This window comes from Procambarus clarkii, chromosome 42 (genome assembly GCF_040958095.1).
Source record: "Procambarus clarkii isolate CNS0578487 chromosome 42, FALCON_Pclarkii_2.0, whole genome shotgun sequence".
Lineage (NCBI taxonomy): Eukaryota > Metazoa > Arthropoda > Malacostraca > Decapoda > Cambaridae > Procambarus > Procambarus clarkii.
Window position 1 is genome coordinate 9,479,908 of NC_091191.1, and position 22,560 is coordinate 9,502,467.

General features: G+C 38.6%; 1 protein-coding gene and 1 long non-coding RNA gene across 6 annotated transcripts in view; one reads left to right on the forward strand and one right to left on the reverse strand.

Moving 5' to 3' along the window:
• Positions 1 to 3,664: 3,664 nt before the first annotated feature.
• Positions 3,665 to 16,131, forward strand: LOC138373599 (uncharacterized). 2 transcript variants are annotated; one of them, XR_011231249.1, is made up of 3 exons: positions 3,665 to 4,029; positions 6,950 to 7,112; positions 7,290 to 7,313. It is a non-coding gene; the product is annotated as an uncharacterized lncRNA (long non-coding RNA). The 2 variants fall into 2 exon arrangements; XR_011231248.1 differs by lacking the exon at positions 7,290 to 7,313 and adding an exon at positions 16,033 to 16,131 and having other exon boundaries at positions 3,668 to 4,029.
• The window catches only part of LOC138373598 (uncharacterized), a 179,993-nt gene continuing 173,391 nt past the window's right edge, over positions 15,959 to 22,560 (reverse strand). For 2 of the 4 annotated variants that reach the window (XM_069339886.1, XM_069339885.1), the window contains 5 exons: positions 18,102 to 18,308; positions 17,544 to 17,597; positions 17,053 to 17,111; positions 16,637 to 16,712; positions 15,959 to 16,100 (listed from right to left, as the gene is read on the reverse strand). In XM_069339886.1, coding sequence (XP_069195987.1) covers positions 16,051 to 16,100; positions 16,637 to 16,712; positions 17,053 to 17,111; positions 17,544 to 17,597; positions 18,102 to 18,165 — 303 coding nt within the window. In that variant the 5' untranslated portion in view covers positions 18,166 to 18,308 and the 3' untranslated portion in view covers positions 15,959 to 16,050. Of the gene's footprint in view, positions 16,101 to 16,636; positions 16,713 to 17,052; positions 17,120 to 17,543; positions 17,598 to 18,101; positions 18,309 to 19,374; positions 19,633 to 22,560 lie in introns of those variants that run through there. The other 2 variants (XM_069339887.1, XM_069339883.1) reach the window with 2 other exon arrangements.

Genomic DNA, 22,560 nt, shown 5'->3' on the forward strand with positions numbered 1-22,560 from the left:
TACCTCGCCTAAGTGAAGCTGCTAATACTCTATACCTATACTGTATACAATTACTTTAATTATTAACATGCCATTTTCCAGACTGCTATAGAATTGTTCTTGTCAGAGTTAAAAACAGGAATCTAATTATTAACTCTTGAGTATGTATGATTTGGGGGCAAAGAGTATGTTTTAATCTTTGCCCCAAATCATGGAATGTTCACCCACATCTTCTGACTTTCAAACAAGCCCCTGCTTTTATTATTATAAATGCAACTGATGAGCATAATCACTTGTCTTGGAAACAAAACACAGTACCTTAACATTAAGGTACTTGGGGCTATATTATCTATCAGAATATGGACATTATTTGACTTTTCCATGATCTGTTTCACCACTAAATTTGTTTGATTTTTACTTGTTTAAATGCACCACTGGAAAGAGCAGGACATGTTTTTATTACATGTTACATGTCTGTTACTTAGACATGTAATAAAATATAGTTGTTTTTTTGGGGGGCTGTACAGTATTTTAACGACTGTGACATTTTTCAGCTTTCCCAGTCAAAAGGTTAAAAGACATAAATAGCAGGTATTAATATATCCTGTACTTGAACAGTACTAGCATATAGATCTTACAGTAGTGGAACTTTGAACTGTGTACTACTCTACAATATGTTGATACAGAATTCTCTGCAGAAGCATGGCTCTGCAGAATTATTATGGTATTGTAAAATGCTTTGGTAATTTCTGCAAGTGATAACATTTTCACACACAATGTACTCTATATAAGCAATGAATTTTGAACATAATACAAATATAAAAAGGGCAACCTATACTCTACTGATAATATATTAATGATCTGAATCCCTGATCTGGATTGTCAAGCAGACAAATTCTTCCCGATGCAGGGTTTCTACACCCTGGATCTGGACTATTGAGGTTATACATCACCTGTAGTCCTTTGTAAAGAAAGGTAATCTACTGTACTTTTATAAACATTATATTTGATTCAACAGCATGTATACACTAGTGACTGTGTATGAGAACCTGCATCAAAATTTCCAAGAGTTTGTAAAATATGAATTCAATATAACTTTACCGTAAATTTTTTAGTAGTTTCATTGTTTTTATACCATTCTTAAAATTTCTTATACTGTACATATCACTGTGCAGTATTAATTGTTACATGGTATTGTTGTTAGCCATTTTATATTATTATCTATTGCTCGTTTGGTGGACAGTGTCAAATATTATTGATAAAATTATGTAAAATGAATGGAGGCCTATTGAGTTAGGCCATTCATAAAAAAATGAATGTATTGTATATGAAATCAAAATACACATTATAATAATTTTTTCTTGTTAATTTTCCTGTATATTATTACATTATTTTGAAACAGTATTAATGATAGTCCAACATTATACACATCATAATTAATTTAAGCATAATTTTTTCTGAATAATACATTAAATGTGATTTTAGAAATACTGGATACAGCAATGTATCCAATATTTGTAACTACTGTATTTTTATAATGCATTATACCAAATTAATGGCATAGAACAGTCTATGATCATATATTGGTATTGTATAAGATGTGTACAAAATTTTGGAGATAAGTCCAAATTGTTATTTCCAGCAAAGGAAGCACAATTATCAATTTTGCAATTTGGTAAAATACTCTATAGTACTGTACTGTAATTGCATGTTGGAAACATTCCTTTGAAAACCTTGTACAGACTGAACTTGAGATTATCAGCAATAATATAAGATGTTGATTATGTAATTCACCCAATTAAAACTGTCACAAGCAACCACTGAAATACCTATAGCACAATAGTCTGTTCTCATCACACAGTCGAGGATCTTGAGGTTGATCTCCAGGCTGGACTGAAATGATTGAGCACGTTTCATTTCACCTAACGTGCCGAGGCCTTGCCCTTGACTACATCCGATCCTATCTTAGTGACAGACACCAATATGTAACCATCAATGATACAACTTCGTCCACTCTACCAATTACCATTGGAGTGCCACAGGGCAGCATCTTAGGACCTCTTCTATTTCTTATATATATAAACGATCTGCCTAATGTCTCTAATATTCTCAAACCTATACTGTTTGCTGACGATACTACTCTTATCTATTCAAACCTCAACCCACATACACTAAATAATGTTGTGAATAATGAATTAAAAAAAGTCCACTTATGGATGTCAACGAACAAACTAACATTAAACATCGAAAAGACTTACTACATCTTATTTGGAAGCAAATCATCAAATGCAATTCAGCTACAGATAGACAACATTAACATCAGTAATAAAGATGATGGCAAGTTTCTTGGCCTATTCCTAGACAAGAGACTCAACTTCAGCACCCACATTCAACACATAACTAAGAAAGTCTCTAAGACAGTTGGTATACTCTCCAAAATCAGATATTATGTTCTAACTCTGCTCTCCTCTCACTATATTATGCACTAATTTACCCCTATCTTAATTATGGCATCTGTGCATGGGGGTCTACCACTGCAAACCACCTTAAGCCCATCATCACACAGCAAAAATCTGCTATCAGAATGATAACTAACTCAGCTTTCAGACAACACTCAGCTCCCTTGTTTAAATCCCTAAACTTGCTAATATTAACTCCCTCCACACATTCTCTTGTGTCAACTACATTTACAAAACCCTGTTCTTAAAAGCAAACCATGCTCTGAAACTCTCCCTGGACAGATGTAATAGGACCCATTATCACCACACCAGAAATAAATATCTCTTTGATATCCCCAGGGTCAACTTAATCTGTGTAAACACTCTATGCAAATTAAGGGACCTAGTCTATGGAACTCATTCCCTAGTGAATTGAAAACTGTAAAACTTTGCCTTATTTAAAAGCAAAACCAAAAAGTACCTAACTTCATCTATTTAGTTTCCTACACTGAGCTTTAAATTTGCTCTGTACCTAGTTGGTACCCAATCTCCTAATTTTTATGTAATATCAAACAACCTTATCATTGTGTTCATTGCTGTCTTCTTTTATGTGCTAGCCATATGCTGTATTGTGACTACCAATTTTTGTCAACTACCATTTTAAGCTGTCATTGCAATCAATCTTAGCTACCTATGTGCTTTAATATATTATACTGTACCTATAATTTTCTCTCATCTTTTTTTTTTCATTCCATGTAATTAATCTGTTATCATTTTTTTGTCTATAAATTTTGCAAGTGTTTACCGGGGTATTTACCGGTAGTAATTACAAGACTGTAATTACCATAATTGTATCCTCACATTCCGTATGTACATTCTTGTATATGCATAAATAAATAAATAAATAAATAAATAAAATTTTCTTAGATTAAGGACCTGTCCGAAACGCTGCGCGTGCTAGTGGCTTTACAAGACTGTAATTACCATATTTGTATCCTCACAATCCCAATGTACCTTCTTGTAAATGCATAAATAAATAAATAAATAAAGTATCAGTGGCCAGCCAGGTGGAGATCACAGGCTGTACAGTACTGATAAATTATGTAATTCACAGAGATACGTTGATAAATATTAATGTTTTATATTTTATTAAAAATACAGATATATACTTTGTTTCATCCGTTAAATGTAACAATATTTCAGTATATATATAAGCATAGTATATATAATTCAGTATATACAATATATAATAAGAGTGTCAGACCACGAAGGAAGAATTGAAACAGGAATTTCCTTTAGTACTTTCTTATATTAATACATCTTCAGAGCGAACCATTCCTTCTGAAGATGTATTAATATACGAAAGTACTTAGAGCATTCTATTGTGGTTTTAATATTGAACAATTATACATATACGAAACAGACAAATCTGGTGTCGGAAATAGTAAAAATATTAGTGTGCGATGTGATCAATGTAAGGGGGATATTGGGTGTGCCTCGTATCCCCTACAACAACAAGAAGTTCGAGAGCGATGAGGCCGCCACTAACTAGCTTCAGGATGTCGTCGAATCTAAATCAACAATATACTACCGCCGCTACTTTCTCGGAAACGTAAGTACCTGCCGCTTTACTTCTCTCACCCTGCCAAGCCTGGCCTGGCCTGACCTGGCCTAGCCAGACCTGACCTGGCCTAGCCTAGTCTGACCTGGCCTAGTCTGACCTGACCTGGCCTAGCCTTACCTAGCCTAGTCTGACCTGGCCTAGTCTGACCTGACCTGGCCTAGCCTTACCCAACACTAATCACCACACATGACAGCCCAAACGAATCGCAAATAAGTACACGTAACAAGTCATATGCCCGGACACACTTTCACCTTGGGGACTGAGTGGTAACTATTGTATAGAAGAGCCGGCTCCCTGAGAGTGGTAAGAGGGCGTGATAAGAGGCTAATGTGTGGTCTTGAAGGAAGTCGATAAAGCAGACAATTTTCAAAAGGAAGGGCAGCATAACGAGCAGACAGGAATGGACAGACAGTCGGTTATCCCATAATGTGTAATACGCCGCACACAGCATGGGTGGAGGGGGGGGGGGGTTGTAGCAGGGCACAGTATGGTGATGGTGCGGGTGAAGTACACACCCACTGAATTCCTGCCATCAATAATTGTTTTCATAACCATTAGAACAATGGCATCCCTCCAGCCACCATCCTTCCACTGACCCCCTCCTCTGGTCCTCCACCTCAGACAATAACCCCCCACACCCCCTCTCCCTTCCAGACATCAGCATGTCAAAATCAGTACCATAATGTGTTTAAACTATTTAAACTAAGTCATTGTGTATCTCAAGGTATCTTAATTCATTTGAAAGTGTACATGTGCATTCATTCATATACTCGCCTAATTGTGCTTGCTGGGGTTGAGCTCTGGCTCTTTAGTTCCACCTCTCAACCGTCAATCAACAGGTGTACAGGTTTCTGAGCCTATTGGGCTCTATCATATCTACACTTGAACCTGTGTATGGAGTCAGCCTCCACCACATCACTTACTAATGCATTCCATTAGATATAATCATATATGATTACACATAATCATAATCATTCTATACACATAATCATATATGTGTACGTCAACGTATACATACATGCGTATATATACCTCATATTAAAATACTGATAAACGAATGACCATGAACAAATTAATTTATAATTGTAGCATTATATATAATTTTAATAGACTAATTACGTGTTTATACATTTGAATGGTCCAGACAGGTGGCCAGCCTTGGACATATACGCTTCTGGTAGGCACAATGACCTCATGTTAGACCCTTGATAGATTATGTGAGAGAGAGAGAGCTGGGGCAGGGAGGTGCGTGCCCCAGGGAGATAATCCATGCCCATGCCCCGCCTCGAGGTCAGTTCTCGAGTCACACCAAGAATAACATTCGAGCAAGTTGTCCTGACCAGGATGTGGCATATTAGGGAGGGTTGAGGAATAGGAAGCCTGTCTGATAGGGCTCTTGGCAAGCAGCTCTCCCTCAGTCTACCTATCTATATGGAAGAAATGTATCTAGGCCCTCCTCCCCCCTGCCTATTCTCTCTCCCCCACCTTTCTTCCTTCATTTCCTCCCTCCTTCCCTCCCCCTCACTGGTGAGAGAGTAGGAGTGTGAGAGTAGTTAGAGAACTCGTAGTTCTCACGCTCGTGAAATTGTCTGCGACCCTGGAGGAGTAGAGCGGAGGGGGGGGGGGTGAAAGTAGGTGACGATGGAGGAGTAGAGGGGAGCATTATATGCAGTGAACGTTGGTGTCTATGGAAGAGTACATCATAGAGGAGGGTGAAAGGAAGGTGACGATGGAGGAGGAGAAGGGAGGGGGTGTGAAGGTAGGTGATGATGGAGGAGTAGAGGGGAGGAGGGGGGCAAAGGTAGGTGTCTATGGAAGAGTACATCATAGAGGGGGGTGAAGGTAGGTGGCAATGGAGTAGAGCAAACGGGGTGGGGGTTGAAAGTAATCCTGAGTTTAATTTTTTAGTTATATATAGTGACACCTCGACTTACGAATGAATATTTATGAACTTTTCGGGTTACGAGCCTAATTTCTTCGAAAAATTTGAATCGGGTTACAAACTTTGCCTCGGGAAAGGAGTTTGTTGATATACGTATGGGCTGACCTAGCGCGTGGTGGCATGGTGATCGCGCCTCAGTTTACCAGTGTCTCCTGCCTAGTAAGTATCGCGCCTGAATTCTTTGTAAAGCATTACATTTGTTTTGGGATTTTTGGCTATTTGAACATAAAATTTGTTATGATATATCTTGCCATGAGTCCCAAGAAAGCCAGTGGTAAGGTTCAAGCCAAGAAAACACATGTGAGAATGACCATAGAGGAAAAACAAGAGAGCATTCATAAACATCAAAATGGTGCACGGGTTGTTGAACTAGCTAGGCAGTACAACAAATCTATGTCAACAATATGCACTGTACTTGCTAAGAAAAGGACATTATGAACATTAAAGTGGCAAAAGGCATATCAACAATCCCGAAACAAAGAACACAAACACTTGAGGATGTTAAAAAGTTTTTATTAATTTGGATACACAACAAAGAGTTAGCAGGTGATAGCATTTCAGAGGCCATCATTTGTGAGAAACCAAGGCATTTGCATGAAGACCTTTTAAAGAAAACCCCTGGAACGAGGGGGGGGGAAAAGATGAATCAAGTTTGAAAATGTGAAAAGTTTGTGTGACAATAGAGCCTCGTGGAAAACTTTTGCTGTGGTCATTACCTGGTGGAATGCACCCAGGATGGAGTATTAGGGCTATACATCTTTTAAATCATAAAAGTAATAAACATTTCCCATCAACCTTACAAACAATATTAACCTATTTTCATGTATTTCCCCCATGTGCATTTTAACAAAGTTGCTAAATTGCCTTTATCATTCTGTAAAATTTCAATTACAGTACTGTATGTATAATTTTGTTAGTATAAATGGACTGAATATTCTGAAATTGCTATTTATTTTACAATTTCAGATTCAAAGGTGGTCTGGACACCCAATTTGGTCAGACAGGTGAAGAGAGCATTTAGGATAGTTCGAAGAGATGAAGATGGTCGCAATTGTGTTCGAAGAGGCAAAGGCCCCCCTTTGCTCCTGACATTATGTTCAACCATTGACCTCTGCACACCTAACACAAGGTAGGTTGAAAACTCCTCCTTCATGTCATTGGTACATTAGCCAGAAACTCAGGGCTCATGTAGGAATATCCCTAAAAAAAAAAAAAGTGGCCCCAACAATGCATCCTCCAAGTCTGGAGGATGAGCAGGAGCATTGTCGAGAAGCAGGACCTTGAGTGTCAAACTTTTCTCTTGCAGATATTTTTTGGTGGCAGGGCAAACCACTCCACATCACAGTTTTTCTGCACATCATATATTTTTTAAAACTCTTGGATTTTCGGAATGATACACGAGCAAGGGTTTAATTTTCAAATCGCCACACAGCACAAGAGTTAGCCTATCCTGACACAAGTTAGCCCAAGTTAGCTTGTGTCCGGGCAGTGACGTCTCCTCTTGGGTAATGTATGTCCTCTTCGGCAATTTTTTCCAGAATAGCTATGTCTCCTCACAATTAAACACTTGTTGTGGAATATATCCATCAATACAGTATCTACAAAATCTTTAAAATCATGAACAAATCTTTCAGCCCCTACTTTGTCTGAGCTGGCACCCTCACCATGCCTCACAACACTATGAATACCACGTCTTTTTTCAAAATTTCTCAAACCATCCCCTACTCACCTTAAACTCTTTCGTATCTACAAAACTCGTTCTAGGGGTTTTCTTTATAAGATCTTGCATGAAGATTTCATTGTTGACCAAACCACACACTGGAAATTGAATAGACGACGACATTTCGATCCGTCCTGGACCATTATAAAGTCGATTGTGATGAGATGAGGGAAGCAAGAGCATTAAGTAGGCAAGAGAGAGAGGTGAGGAGATGGAAGTATGTACGTATGTACATGAATAAAACATGTACATACTTATACATAACGTGTGTAAATAGTGTAATAAACACAATAACAGTATTTTGGGAGGAGGAATGTTGGCGAGTAATGTGTTGGAGGAGGGAGGGAGGACTGGCAGGGTGTGGCAGCTCACTCATGTTTTTTGGGCTCACCATACCAACATAGTGGATCGTTATGGTGAATACATACGTAGATGGGTATATACAATGTGTGTATATAGTGTAATAACAGCAAAAACACTGTTTGATTGATGCGCTAGATGCGCCCCGGGCGTAGGACCGAACCTGGCCACAAACCGTCGCCGACGGCGACCCATGGCCTCGGACAAGGCGAAGCCTGGCCCCCAGAGGCACCCAGGGAAACCCGGCGGGCCGGCGCCAGGGAGCCCCGGAGGAAAGGCGGGAAGGACGCCGAAACCCGCCCAGACGACCCCAAGGCCAATAAAAAGGAGACGGCCCCAAGGCAGAGCACAAAGGGCGTAGTGCCCACCACGCCTGGCCACATGGCGACGCCGGCAAGGGCACGCCTGGCCGCCGACGGGGCCCCGGGCAGGGCGCGCGCCTAGCACGCCGCGCGGCGGGGCCCCTTGGACACGGACGGGCACGGCTGGACGGGGCCCCACATGAGAGGAGACCGAACGCAGGCCACTAGGGACGCGGCCCAGGGCACGCCGACCCTAAGCCAGCCACGCGACCAGCACGGCACGGGGGCGCCCGGCACAGGCCCAAGGAGGGCGCCCCAGCTCTCCGGGAGCAACAGCAGAGAGCCCGAAGGACTAACTAAGGCGGCACACACGTACCGCGAGGGGAAGGCGCTTGGCACACGCCGCACTGGGGAGACCTGACTAGGGTTGAACAGAAAACCTCACCTTGGGTTTAGAAGTGTAGGGCAGGAGGGCCCTGCCGGAACAGTCTGGGGTGTCGAGGGCCCCAGGATGTCCGTGAGAGAGAGGTCAGGTACCGAGGCAGCTGGCGTGTTGTCCATCTCGTGCGAAGTCGGGCGGCCGGGGAGCGGTTGCGAGGGCAGCGGCGAGGGCAGGCGGAGTGCAGGCGGAGCTGTACCACTGTCAGTTGAAGGCGGCTAACTGCTTGTTTGTGGGGACAAACTGCCAGTTAGCAGTGGCGCCCGGCTTGCCTCTGAGTCGTACCAGGCCGTGCCAGGCCCTGGGGGGTATGGAGAGGTGGCAGGACTGATGACTCTTCTGGGCTGGTGTAGATGTATACTTCCAGTGCAGAGGTATTGAAGGTGAAGGGAAAAGGCAGTTCCACTGCTATGCAGGGGATTCACGTGACACTTGTGAAGCCACAGAAATTCTGGAGGCCCTACTGAAGCCAGTCCAAGTATTAAATAAAACCCCTGAAGTACGCCGGTGAAGGGTAAAGTGAAGGGTGAAGCAAGACCGTATGCCCCAACTTCAGGCACACACAGAAAATCACGTTTTGGTCCCGCCTCTCAACTGTGTATTTGAAGTTGGGGCGTATGGTGTTGAACTGCTTCTTCAGCCTTCACCTGAGTGCTTGTAGGTCTTACGTAAGACGTTGACTCAAGGAGGGGCCTCAAAACTTGCTGTGATTTATGGGGAAATCCGGTTGTAAGACTTTTACAAAGTCAGTAATATACTGTGGTAGAGTATGCAGCTGCCAGTGCCTTGGGCAAGGGTTTACGTCGCATCACAGCTCCAGTGGATTTTCTGCTCGGTGTATATCAGGTTGTGATTTTGTGTGTGTACCGTATTGTTATGATCGCCGTGTGATAAGTCCTTTCTGGCCTCAAGAGTCATTTTTACCCACCTAGAAAGATTGCAGATGGCCAAAGCAGTTATTTAAGTTAAGAAGGGACAAGTCTTAAACAGAATTTTGCATAATATTTGACTGTAAAGGGGTAAATTGAGGTAGATTGAAAAACAAAATGGTGAACCGGGCAGGCGGTACTCACAATTAGGCGAGTACACTCGGGAACTTTTAAAGTGCAACCAAACATGCTTAGGCTCTCACAACAAGAGGCGAGTGGTGGTGGCTCAGGTGCTCAGCCAATCAGAGCACCTAAGGAGGGAGGGCAGGAGTGAGAGGGGGGTGGTATGTGGAAGTTTGGTGACAGTTGTGTGTAGTTTGTTCATCTTCATTGTAAGTTTCATGGCTTGGTGTGCATTTCCCTAGTAAATTTAATTCGGGAAAAATTCAGGTGTTTGATTTTTTAAATCAACTTTTTTAAAATGTTGAGTTGTTAAAGCCTCAAAGTGCATGGAGTTGGTTTGGGAGTATGGCATCCTCATGCTGTTGCGTGCTCGCGTGAGGTAGCAAAGGTGATGTAAAGTTGTGGGGTGTACATGCTTGGGACGATCCTCATCTCGGGATGGCTGGTGTTAGACCTGCGTGGTTTGTCGGTTGTTGAAAAGCCATTGTCATCCTTTGCTGTTGTGGTATTGATTTTACATTGTTCATCTTGTAATTAATACTGTAGTGCGATATCTAGGGCTACCATTTGTAGGTTTAAAATGTCTAATACAAACAGTTTGTCCAATGAGTTTTAATAGGAAATATCATCCACCAAGCACCATTGTACAATTATATTAATACCTGCACGGTGAAATGCTCAAAGACCCTTTCTTTATTCAGTGTTGTCACATACCTCATGGGGGTATGGATAGGCAAACACTCATTCGGTTAAACTTGCCTTGTAGTATTTTCAGAGCTCAGTAATTTGGAATCTGGTTAGCACTTTGCAAATAAATTGACCTTTAAAAGTGAATTCCTATTTAGGTTTAAAACATCATACCGAATGAGAAACTTCGGATTATATAGCCGAACACCAGAAATGTTGTTATTCAATTTGGTTGCCTAAAGCACATTCAAGGACTACACATTACATGGCATTCCAGGATTCCTCTATACCTTGCCTTATGCTGTAAACATTGCCACAACCCTGTGTTTTATTGATTTAAATGGCCACAGGGAGGCATACAACACTGCAGATTATGATGTCATTAGTTATCCACTGTGCTGACAAGTGGGCTGACTGATGTTCGTTGACACCTGTATCGTGCTTCAATTTAATCGCCAGGAGATCACCCTCTCACTAGACTCGTCTGTAGGAAGTACAGTATAGTATGTCAAATTACCTTGGATCATAAATAGCATAAGACTTGGGGGTAGGAGAGGGTTGCAGTGTTTGTCATGGCTCTCAGTTGTTCCTGGTATTAGGCAATTTAGGTTCTGGAATCATTTTTGTTGGGCAATGTTAAACTTTTTCGAAAGTAGATGTTTTTCTGAAAGGGAAGGGGGGGGGGGGGGAACCTCTATGCTTGGATACAGTTATCTAAGTCAGGGGTCTCCAACTTTTCAATGTAAAGCGCCACATTATATATTTCCCATATTTATGCGGGCCGGGAGGAATAAAAAATGAAAAAAAAACAAAAAAACAAATCAGTGCCAGTAATTTAATTTCCTCAAATATTAAAGTATAAACATGGAAAAATTCAAACATATCTTTTTGGAAAAAATCAGGGTAAACTAAATAGATTCCTGCCTTTAGTTTTATGCAACCAAAGTAGTGTGACGAATGATACTGTTGTTTTGACTTCAAAAATTTCATTAAAAATCAGGTTCCAGATTAGATGAGCCAATTGTAAGAATTGATTTCAAGTGATCATCAGACAAATTTGCTCGATAGTTAGATTTCACATACTTCATTTTGGAAAAAGTTTGTTCACAACAAGTATGTTGAACCAAAAATGGACACAAAACTACAAGCAAACTTTATCGAATTTGGAAACTGATCTGGCTGCAGGCATTTATAAAACTCAATCAGATTTCCTTCTCTATACTTATCTTTCAGTCTGTCATCTGCCTGGAGATCAATAATTTCCATTTGAAATTGAGTTGGAAGATTTTCAGCATTGCAGTCAAATGGATTATGAAAGAGCCTGATTTCATTTGCTTTGGCATCAAGGTCAGCAAATCGCTTCTGAAACTGTTTTTTTCAAATCTGAAATTATTTCCTTTGCAAATGAAAAAGGAAATTCAACTTTACTTCCTGCATGAAATTTTTCACAACATGGAAAATTGAGCAAAATTCTTAACCTTCACCTGGCCTTCAAGTAGTGCAAGTTTTGCTCTGAATGCCTTGACATGAACAAAGTAGTCACTGATCAAATTTGTTTTGCCTTGCAATTTCAGATTCAAGTTATTCATATGAACCTGTCATATCTGCAAAAAATGCCAATTTCCAAATCCATTCACATTCTGATAATAATGGCTGAGGGTTATTTTTCTCTGTGAGAAATAAATCAATTTCTAATCTGAGCTCAAAGAAATGCAGCAAAACCTTTCCACAACTAAGCCATCTAACTGCTGTATATAAGGCAAGTTAACAAACTCCGCATCAATTCTTTCAAGAAATCACGGAACTGGCGATGGTTGAGTGCATGAGATCTAATGAAATTAACCACAGAAACAACAGGTTTCATGACACAAGACATATCAACATATTTTAGGCACAATGCTTGTTGATGGATAAGGCAATGCAGAAAAATGGGTTTTGAGCCTCCAACCTCACAAGCTGTTGTAATTTGCCCAACCAAACCCTTCTTTGTCCCAGACATATTCTTTCCTCCATCAATTGTCACACACTGCACTTGTTTCCATTCCAGGTTATATTCTGTCATAGTTTTACTTAGTTCATTGAAAATGTCCTCTCCAGTTGTTGTGGTGTGCATGCTGTGAACTGATGCTAATTCTTGGTTCACATTAAATTCACTATCAACACCACGAATGAATACTAAGAGCTGAGAAGTATCACACACATCAGTTGATTCATCCAACGCAAGAGAATACCAACAAAATCTTTTTGTTTTTTTCCTTTATTTGCCGAATTATGTCGCCTCCTAAATCTTCAATTCTACGAGCAACAGTATTTGACCCAAGACTTATCATTTTGAAGAGGTTTACTTTTTCTGGACATACCTCTCCTGCTGCTTCCACTATACACTCTTTTATGATACTACCATCAGTGAAAGGTTTTCCTTTTTTAGCCAACACATAGGCAACTTTGTAACTGGCTCTAGTTGAAGTTTCATTTTCAGATTTTTTCTTACTGAAAACAGCTTGTTGAGAATGCAGACTGTGCTGAAATGATTCAAACTTTTTAGTGCGTTCTGCTCCTGTGATGTGAGAATAACTTGAGCCACGTTTAGATTCATAGTGCCGACGAATATTGTATTCCTTCAGAACAGCAACACTGTCTCTACATATTATGCATAAAGCTTTATCATTTGCTATCACAAAAAAGTACTTATCTTCCATTCGTCATTGAACCGACGGCACTCAATGTCCACTTTTCTTTTCTTTATCTTTTCCATATCTGAAAACATAAGGGTAAAATAAATGAAATAAATTCTACAGGAAAAAAAACAGCTTGTATGTGGTGTTAAAAAGCATAGCATATTATTATAAAGTGGTAAATATTATGGCAACAGCTTTCGTTGATAAACTTAATGGTTATCATTTTAACTATTTTAAACATGCAATATTTTTGGCTACAATAGTATTATTGCTATTTTGTATAACTAAGATAAAGGCATTGTCAAAGTACAGAGAAAAGAATATTGTACAGTGTTTGTGCTCCCTGAAACGGAAGCAGCGAAGCCCCACTCGCCCTCCATCCCCACAATATACAGTTATACACAACTGATTGGTTGTAATGCACAACACATACCTACCAGTATTAGTATCTGTGCGTCACACTATCGAGAGAGAGGAAAACTGACTCGGGTTGAGCGCCACCAGTCAGCAGCCCCAGCTTTGAATAATTCTGCGATGCCATTCGTACCATAATTATTTTTTCAAGGCCACCACACAGGGATTTGTTTGGAGGGCCGGATGAAATTATGTGGCAGGCCGGATGTGGCCCGCGGGCCATAGTTTGGAGACCCCTGATCTAAGTGAATACTTAGATTTATACAGTAGAATAACTACCTTCTTTTCCTTAGTCAAAATGGTTGCTTGTTTATTTCTAGGGACTTGTATTTTCTTTTATTTTTAACTGCAGCAACTTTCAGTGAATGATAGATTCTTACTGAAAGGACCTTTACTTCATTGTTGTTGCTTTATGGTCATCTCATTGTGTACAGGGATTCCGCGAAGCTTTTGGGGTTAGTGTTTGACACTCGTTTGTCTTGGTCAGCCTTATCTCTTGCCTCCGAGTTGAATGCTCTAAGGCCCTTAACCTCCTTAAGGTTTTGTCCCATACTTCTTGGGGAGCGGATAGAGAATCAACTACAACCACAACCTTTGTGGTTGTAGTTGATTCTCGTAGTGCCCTCATGGCTCTAGGGTCCTTTAATCCTGTCCATCCGGTGGTCATTGAGATTCAACATTGGCTGTTTCTTATTTCTAGTAAATTTAAATCAGTAGAGTTTTGCTGGGTTCCCAGCCATATTGGTGTTTCAATGAGCGTGCGGATGCTGCCGCTAAGGAAGCTATCCGTTCTTGTCCCATCTCCCATAAAGGTATTCCTTATTCCAACTTTTATCCTGTTATTCATTCTTCCCTGTTGGCAGGGTTGTTGGTCCTCTGTGGTTGGTAACAAGCTGCATACTCTCAAACTTAGTGTGTCCCCGTGGCCTTCCTCCTACCACCGTAACCGGCGGTGGGACACTGCTTTGGCACGGCTGTGGGTTGGTCATACCCGCTTAACCCACGGTCACTTAATGGAGCGCCGCCCTGCTGCTTATTGTCCGAATTGCGTTGTCCCTCTAACAGTTGTGCATATCCTTGTTGAATGTCCTGACTTCCAGGACGAGCGTGTGTCTTGCTTTCCGACCGTCCCTCGCAGTCACTTGTCCCTCAATAGAATTCTAGGTGAATCGGATACTTTTGATATCGTTCGCCTTGTGCGTTTTTGTTCTCGTATTGGCATTCTTGGTGATATTTAGCGCCCTCTGATTATTTCGCACTTTGGTACCTTACCTTCATTGTTGTTTCATTTTAATGTGGTAGTTGTGATATGGATTGTTCTGGCTCACGTGCAAGGTCTTGGATTTGTTTGTTTTAAGAAATTGCCAGTCTTGTTACTATTTGTAGAGTTAGAGATCTGCATTAAGGCCTCAATATTATATTCTTTATTTTTTTAATAACATATCAGCAATTTTTGTGGTTGGTAATATTTAGATTAATGTCAGTGATGTAAATGACAAGGGTTAAGACCCCTTGTGGTATGACAGCATTTTTCCCAGTCATTTCTTTCATTTGTTAAAGGGTCCTCGTAACCATTCTTTTGTCCTTTCTACCATGTACCTGTTTGTTGCTTCTTGGTCTTTCATTTGGTACTTTGGCTATTAAAACAATGGTCTTTGGTAATGTTGCAATTACCATTTCTAAAAAAAATGAGCAGGTTCATTAGGCAGGGTTTGTTTTTAGCAAACAGTTTTACAAAAAAAAAAAAAAATTCCATTCCTTCAGGACCTTGCAGATGTTAGGTCAAACTAATTGACAGTAATCTGTTTTGCCCCTTTCAAACAATGATGGTTTTAATATAGGTAAAATATTTCAGAATATCTGAAGTTTGGCAGACAAATCATTTAAGAGCTTTGATTAAATTTAAGTTACCAAAGACTTTGTGAAAACCATGTTGTATAGATGCTTCAGTGTCACTTTTCTAATGTTTTGTAAATTTAACAATGATCTTTAGTTAATTTAATCATAATTTGTACAAAGCTTAGGTGTTGCATAGCTTTAAATTCTTTCAAATATAAAAACTAAAATATTGACTGAAGTTTCTTCCACTTCAATATTTCAGACTAATTTGCAATATTTGTTAGTTTATGTAAATTGAATAGGTAGTCCACTTTTACATCTTTTCAATGCATTTTGCATGCACCTATGTAACAAGTTACAAATAGGTGTAAATTTTACCAAGTATTTATTTTCAAAGTAAAAAAATTTCACATGTTTAAACATTGCATCAATAGTAGTAAACAATAATTTCCAGCATAATTTCAGGATAAAGTATATAAAGTAGTTTCATTAAAATTGTTTTATTTAATAAGTTTTACATATAGTATTTATAACATCTAATATTTATTACTGTTTCAGGTTGTGGGCCAGATGCTCCTAGATGAACAGAAGATCCAAAAGGCCAAGACAACTCCAGAGACAATCACCTGTAAAACAACAATAAACATTAAATAGGGACACTACTTTTATTATCACCAATGCTTAATAATAAGTCAAAAAAATCCTAACATCCTATCTTTTAAGATAGGCTCAGCAAGGCCTATCCCTTCCTCTGATTTCAGTGCAGAGCTTGTTCCCTGAATGGGTGCATTACATCCACCACTTTAGTGCCCTCAAAGCACTGTACAATGCATGCCAGGCACTAAAGTTTTAGATGCATCCACCCATTCAGCAAACAAGCCCTGTGACAATTAACAATGTAACCATTGTTAAGGGTCCCTAAACCTAAGCAAATCTAGTCCATCTATTAGATGGGTAGTAGAGCAAAGCTCTGAAAAAGCCATGCCAGGAAAATCTGCAGGACTGCCTGGTCCCCTTTTATGAAATGGGGTAGGATCAGTACAAACTGCATCAATCCCTGTGGGTTGTAACAGTAGGACATGGTTACACACCTATAAATGGACTAGATAAGAGAATTAAGATTAGGTCATTGATATAGCTAAAACATCAAATTCAAGCTCACCCACTTTTGTAGATTTCCTTTTGCAGAGTAAAGGAGCCTCACTCCAAGCCAGTCCATGCATCATAATCACTTTCACCTGAAAAAATATTTCAACAAATTAATTTCAGATTTAAAGCCAATCTTGCTTTACTTTTCAAATTAGCATTCAGTACTTTACAAATTCAGATGGAAAAAATTTCTTTAAGGAATTTACCTTTCCTACATATTCTAGTAGCAGTAGTAAAGATCTAATTTAGCAATATAAATATATATGGAATCAATTTGCCAAGTTTCAGTAAATGTCATTTGAGAAACTATCCAAAACTGCACTTCAATGGCAATTTACATTTATCTTTAGCCAATGCTATATTGTTTAAGTTAATACTATTTTTTACTTTTATGCAAATCTATTCAGATTAACCTTTACTACAACTCACCTGATTCTGTTTAACTCTTCCAACTGACAGAGGGACTTCTGGACTTTCCAAACCACATTCTGGAAAACTATATAAATTTAAAACCAAGCTAAAGTAAACATTGAATATTTTTTTTACTTTCAAGGGAAAAATACCATCACTTAGAACAAAACTTTTCCTGCCATTAACTTTGACTCATGATTACCCTTAACAGTGTTATACATTTATAGATTAAAGCGTATTTAACAAACATTTAATGTTAACTAAACAAGATTTATATTTCATTAAAATTATTAATAAAACACCCTCAACTATGCTGTTTAAGATCTAATGCCCCACATTGCAATTTTCACAATTTCAACATACCATTCTATTAAATACATTCCTGAAAGGACTAAACTTGCACATATTGTACCCACTAGCCTAAGCCTAGACTTCCATACCCTAATATTTAATAGGTTTTTAGCAATTAACTTCTACCCTCTAATTCCAATGTACACAACACTACTTACTGTAGATCTGCAAGTATTTTCCTGCAGCTCTTTGTTGCCAGGACCTTCCACAACCTGTCATGTGAACAGTAAATATTACTAAAAAGTTATATGCATAGCAATGTTATTTTGTTCATACCTGAACCACCAGTTTAACAGTTGCTGTTTTAAATGACACACTAAGTATCTTGTTGTCCCATCTTAATTACAAACAAAGCTATAGTCATTTCAAGTCAACATCCTATACAAATTTTATTTTCCAACAACTTTAGTCATGAACATTTTTCTGAAACATTGCAAACAAACTTTAATTTAAGAACCATGTATAACATTTGAATAAAAGCAATACAAAACATATATACAATTTATTCTTTTGCAACCACTGCTTACTACTAGGACAAATTTATTCTGTTGAATTATGTACCAAGCTTTTTAGTCTGAAAATTCATAATTAACCCAACTATACTACCAAGACAATGTGATTTTACTAAATTTAGTAATTTTCTCCCCCCCCCCCCCTTTCCAACTGTTCAGTGTCAAAAGGGAGGGGGGGGGGTGTCCATTTACTGTACCACTTACATTTTAGTGTGGGCTTCATCCACTTAGCTGGAACATTTGTGCCAGCTGCTGGTAGGGGAGGCATACCATGTGCCAATTCAGGAAGCTTTCCACGTTCCTCACTGCATGTCAGCTCAGGACCTCACTACCATGTTGGGAGGCAGTTGAAGACTAACCAATCAACATCCCAGGCTGGAGAGCAGTGCCACCTCGGGGAGAATTTACCACCTGCAAAAAATTTAATACTCTTAACAATCTACAACATCTATCTCATCTTTACCTAGCCTCCAAACCTTACATTTGTCAGCATTAAACTGCATCTGGTAGTCTTAACCATTTCAAAACTATATAGGGCATCGGTATTTTTTATTTGCCAATTCGGCAACTATTGCAGTCTAAACCATAATCTTGCGAATAACCGAGGTCCAAGGAGAGCTTTTAGGCACTACTTACAACACTTCCTCCAACTTAACCCCATTTATACTAATTTCCTTTGGTATAGCCATGACCTAATCAACTTCAGTCAGCATTCCCAATGATCCGAGCCCCTATCAATTTTGCGCCACTATCAAAATCTCTGATGAAGTCAAGGTACACAAAATCACAAACCTTATCACCATTTCCTCAACTATGCAACCTAATCCATGAACATTTAGTAATAAAACTATGCGATTCATGTATCTAGTCATGTTTCTCAGAAAGAGTAGAGAAATGGCACTTGCAATGTTAGATTCTAGTAACTTTCCTCACAATAGACTAATCTAATTGGTCACTAACTTAAGCGTTAAAGTTAACTCAAACTTTTCCTTTAAAACTTGCTATATTAGGAACTTTCCACGACCGGCCTTTACCAGACATAATTAAATAGGGTAAAAACGGTATATTAAATGCAGTAAAACTACGGTAAATTCAATATGATAAACTTGCATTCTTTAAGCAAGTAGTAAGTGAACTAAACTAAATGTTAAGCACCTTGGCAAACCACTTCGTTCTATTCAATTTCTTTATTTAATCACTTTGTCCGGCTAGAATTTTTAGATTAGATTAAAGGAACACCCTCCCTGGTAACGGCTGAACTAGTTAACCAAATACAAATATTTAGGTAAAATACTTTCATAAAACCCGTCTACTTCCCCCACCAGTAGACTTGTTCAGCTAAAGGCATAATGTAATGTTCCACTTTAGTAAATAAACACTTAAAAAAACACTACCCCATCTGTGTAGTTACAGGTTACCTGACATTCTACGCTTAAAATAACCCATCTATTCCCCATAATTGTTCGATATAACTTACCTCTCACCCGCTGGTCGAGTACACAGCAGTATATATCCTCCTCCATCACTCACCGCGTCGATACTATTTCACTCGTTCCGCAAATTGCCTCAAATCACCTGCGTTGTCCATAAACATAGAAGAGCAACTGACCGTAACACCCGTATAGAGATCATCATATAACGTGGGAACATTAGTAGTACTGCTGTCAAAACATAGATGGCGCCAGGACAAACGGTAATTCCTCCAGGAACATTCGGGTGGCCTCCATGGGCCTTAAGGGACGACCAGGAGGCCTTTTGGGCCTCCAGGGGGACCTCCACGCACCTCCACAGATATCCAGGGAGCCTCCCTCCCGGAGATATTGCATATCTCTTACCTAATTTGTATTATGAAATATGACATGATAGTGCGTTACAGACTTCAGTTAGGAAATAATTGGACTTGTAATGTGATTACTGATCCATCTGTATCCCAGTCATTTTACTATGTTAATTTTATGTAATTTATTCTTAAGCTTAATAACATTATTTAAATGTGCTAAATTTCCATTTATATATATATATATATATATATATATATATATATATATATATATATATATATATATATATATATATATATATATATATATATATATATATATATATATATACAGTATATATATATATATATATATATATATATATATTATGTTTCCAAATTTCTGATGATATACAACATATTGTGGTTTATAATTAAGTTCTTATTAATAGTGATCCTGCATCAAAATTAACAATGTTCAAATTCGGTTTTGTATGTTAAAATTAACTACATTTTTATGTTAATTTCTTTCTGTAAATAATGATGATAAAGTGCAATAAAGGTATGATTGAGACAATGTTAAATCGTTAAATCCTAAATATATCTTGAGTCTTATACTTGAAATATTAAATGAACATATAGTGTGTAGTGTAGTGTTTCAATTATTATTAAGAGGGAAGGGTTGGGGGTAATGGTTCATATGTCCACATTCGAATGCCCCTCTTCCCAGGACTGGGGGTGCGGGAGTGTACAATAAACTATACCCACCTCCGGCAGCAGCTTGTCGAAGGCGGAAGTGGAGTCTAGGCCGTTTGTCATGAAAATTATAGTGTGATGGCTCTTATTTTTATTATGGGTACATAATATGATTATGCCTTTATTCTTAATTTATATTACAATGCTGGTAAAATACACTTCTTGATGAGTATGGAGTACAAATGAACTCATTTTGTACCCTATACTCACAGGATGAGTATAGGGTACACAATAAACTACCACTCACATCATGGGTATGGGTTGCACAAGAAACTATCGGAGAGCAGAGTATGGAAAGCAAAGTAAACAAAGATTCACACGATGAGAAAGGGTTCCACAATGTCCTATGACTCACAGGATGAGTATGAGGTGCATAATAAATTACCATTCATAGGATGAGTATGGGTTTCACAATAAACTAAAGGTAACAGGATGAGCATGGGTTGCACAAACTATTGGTAACAGGATGGGTATGGGTTGCACAATAAATTACTGTGCTAGGATGAGTGTGAGTAGGATATATATATAAACATATTGTGGTTTATAATTAAGTTCTTAATAGTGATCCTATCCTGCATCATAATTTACATAATATATATATATATATATATATATATATATATATATATATATATATATATATATATATATATAATTAGGAAGTAATGTTTATTTGGGTAAGTTGTCAGCTTATATGAACTAATAGCTAGTGTGGCTTGTATATGGGGTACATCCGGTGTCTTACCCTCGACGGTACCCTCCTTACCCTTATCCGCGGCGGTACCTTTATGGTCAGGAAGCCACGGATATTTACAATGGGGCTCGGTCAGTCAATATGATTCCTTTGACATCACTAAACTAACTCTTATGTATTCTGTTCTCGTATTGACAATTTGAATGACATCAAGAATATTTTGAATATCTTCTGATATAGATGGTGCTGTAGTTGATTGTTGTTCATGACAAGTCCAATGGGTCATTAGCATCGCTCAGATTAGTGGGAAGAAATTCTTGCTGCAACAATGTGTGTTCTCAGAGCTAACTAGGGTAACTAAAATACTTATTTCCTAAATAAATACTTTAATTGTAAATATTTGAAAATATATGGTATGTATCAGAATTTCTGACGATATAAAACATATTGTGGTTTATAATTAAGTTCTTAATAGTGATCCTATCCTGCATCGTAATTTACATAATATCTACTTCTGTTTTGTGTATTAAAATGACTACTTTTTATGTTAATTTCTTTCTGTAAATGATGATGATGATGATAAAGTTCAGTAAATGTAAGTAAGAACATAAGAATGAAGGTAACTGCAAAAGACTTATTGGCCCATACGAGGCAGCTCCTCGTATGGAGCTGCCTTTGATAAGTAATTACCAAAGAAGGCACCAAGCCGGGAAGGCTGTGTAGCACAATCAAATAAGTCAACTGCTCCTGAAGAGGACGGTATTACTTACAGTTTACTGAGATTAGTCTCACAAGTACCAGGTAATCCACTTTTAGTGTTGTACAGAATGAGTTTAAGTGAAGGAGTATTACCTGATGATTGGACAGTGTCATTGTTCCCATCCCCAAAGCACACTCAGATAATTATAGACCCATATCTCTAACATAATTTTGTCTATTAGCACAGTTTTCGGCGTGAATGCATTTTGGTTCTACAAGGTAGCCAACTCCATCAAAATATTAAATATGTACCCAACTCAATTAACGATTAATCAACCAGTTACTCCATGGGATAACTTGGATCTAGCAGTTGATTTTGTAAATGCACCCAAGAAAGATAATGTACACTCTACATTATTAAAACAGTTAACACTGTGAAGCATCACTGAAAGTACTCAGAATATGGGTAACGATGTGTATCAGTGGTATACCGACGGTTCTGTAGAAGAAGGTGGACGATGTACCGGATGTGCATGTAATATATTTGAACAATCTTCTCTCTTACATACATGAATGAAGCGCTATGCTAAACTGTGTAATTACTATTTGAGTACTGGAACACTTGATGATATATTGAACTTGTACCCTAGATTGACGATGTAACGTATCAATTATACAATGAATGTATGTGATGTAACTCTATAACCTGAGCTTGTGAAAGCACCTTAATCACCTTCAGTGATTAAGTGCTTAAT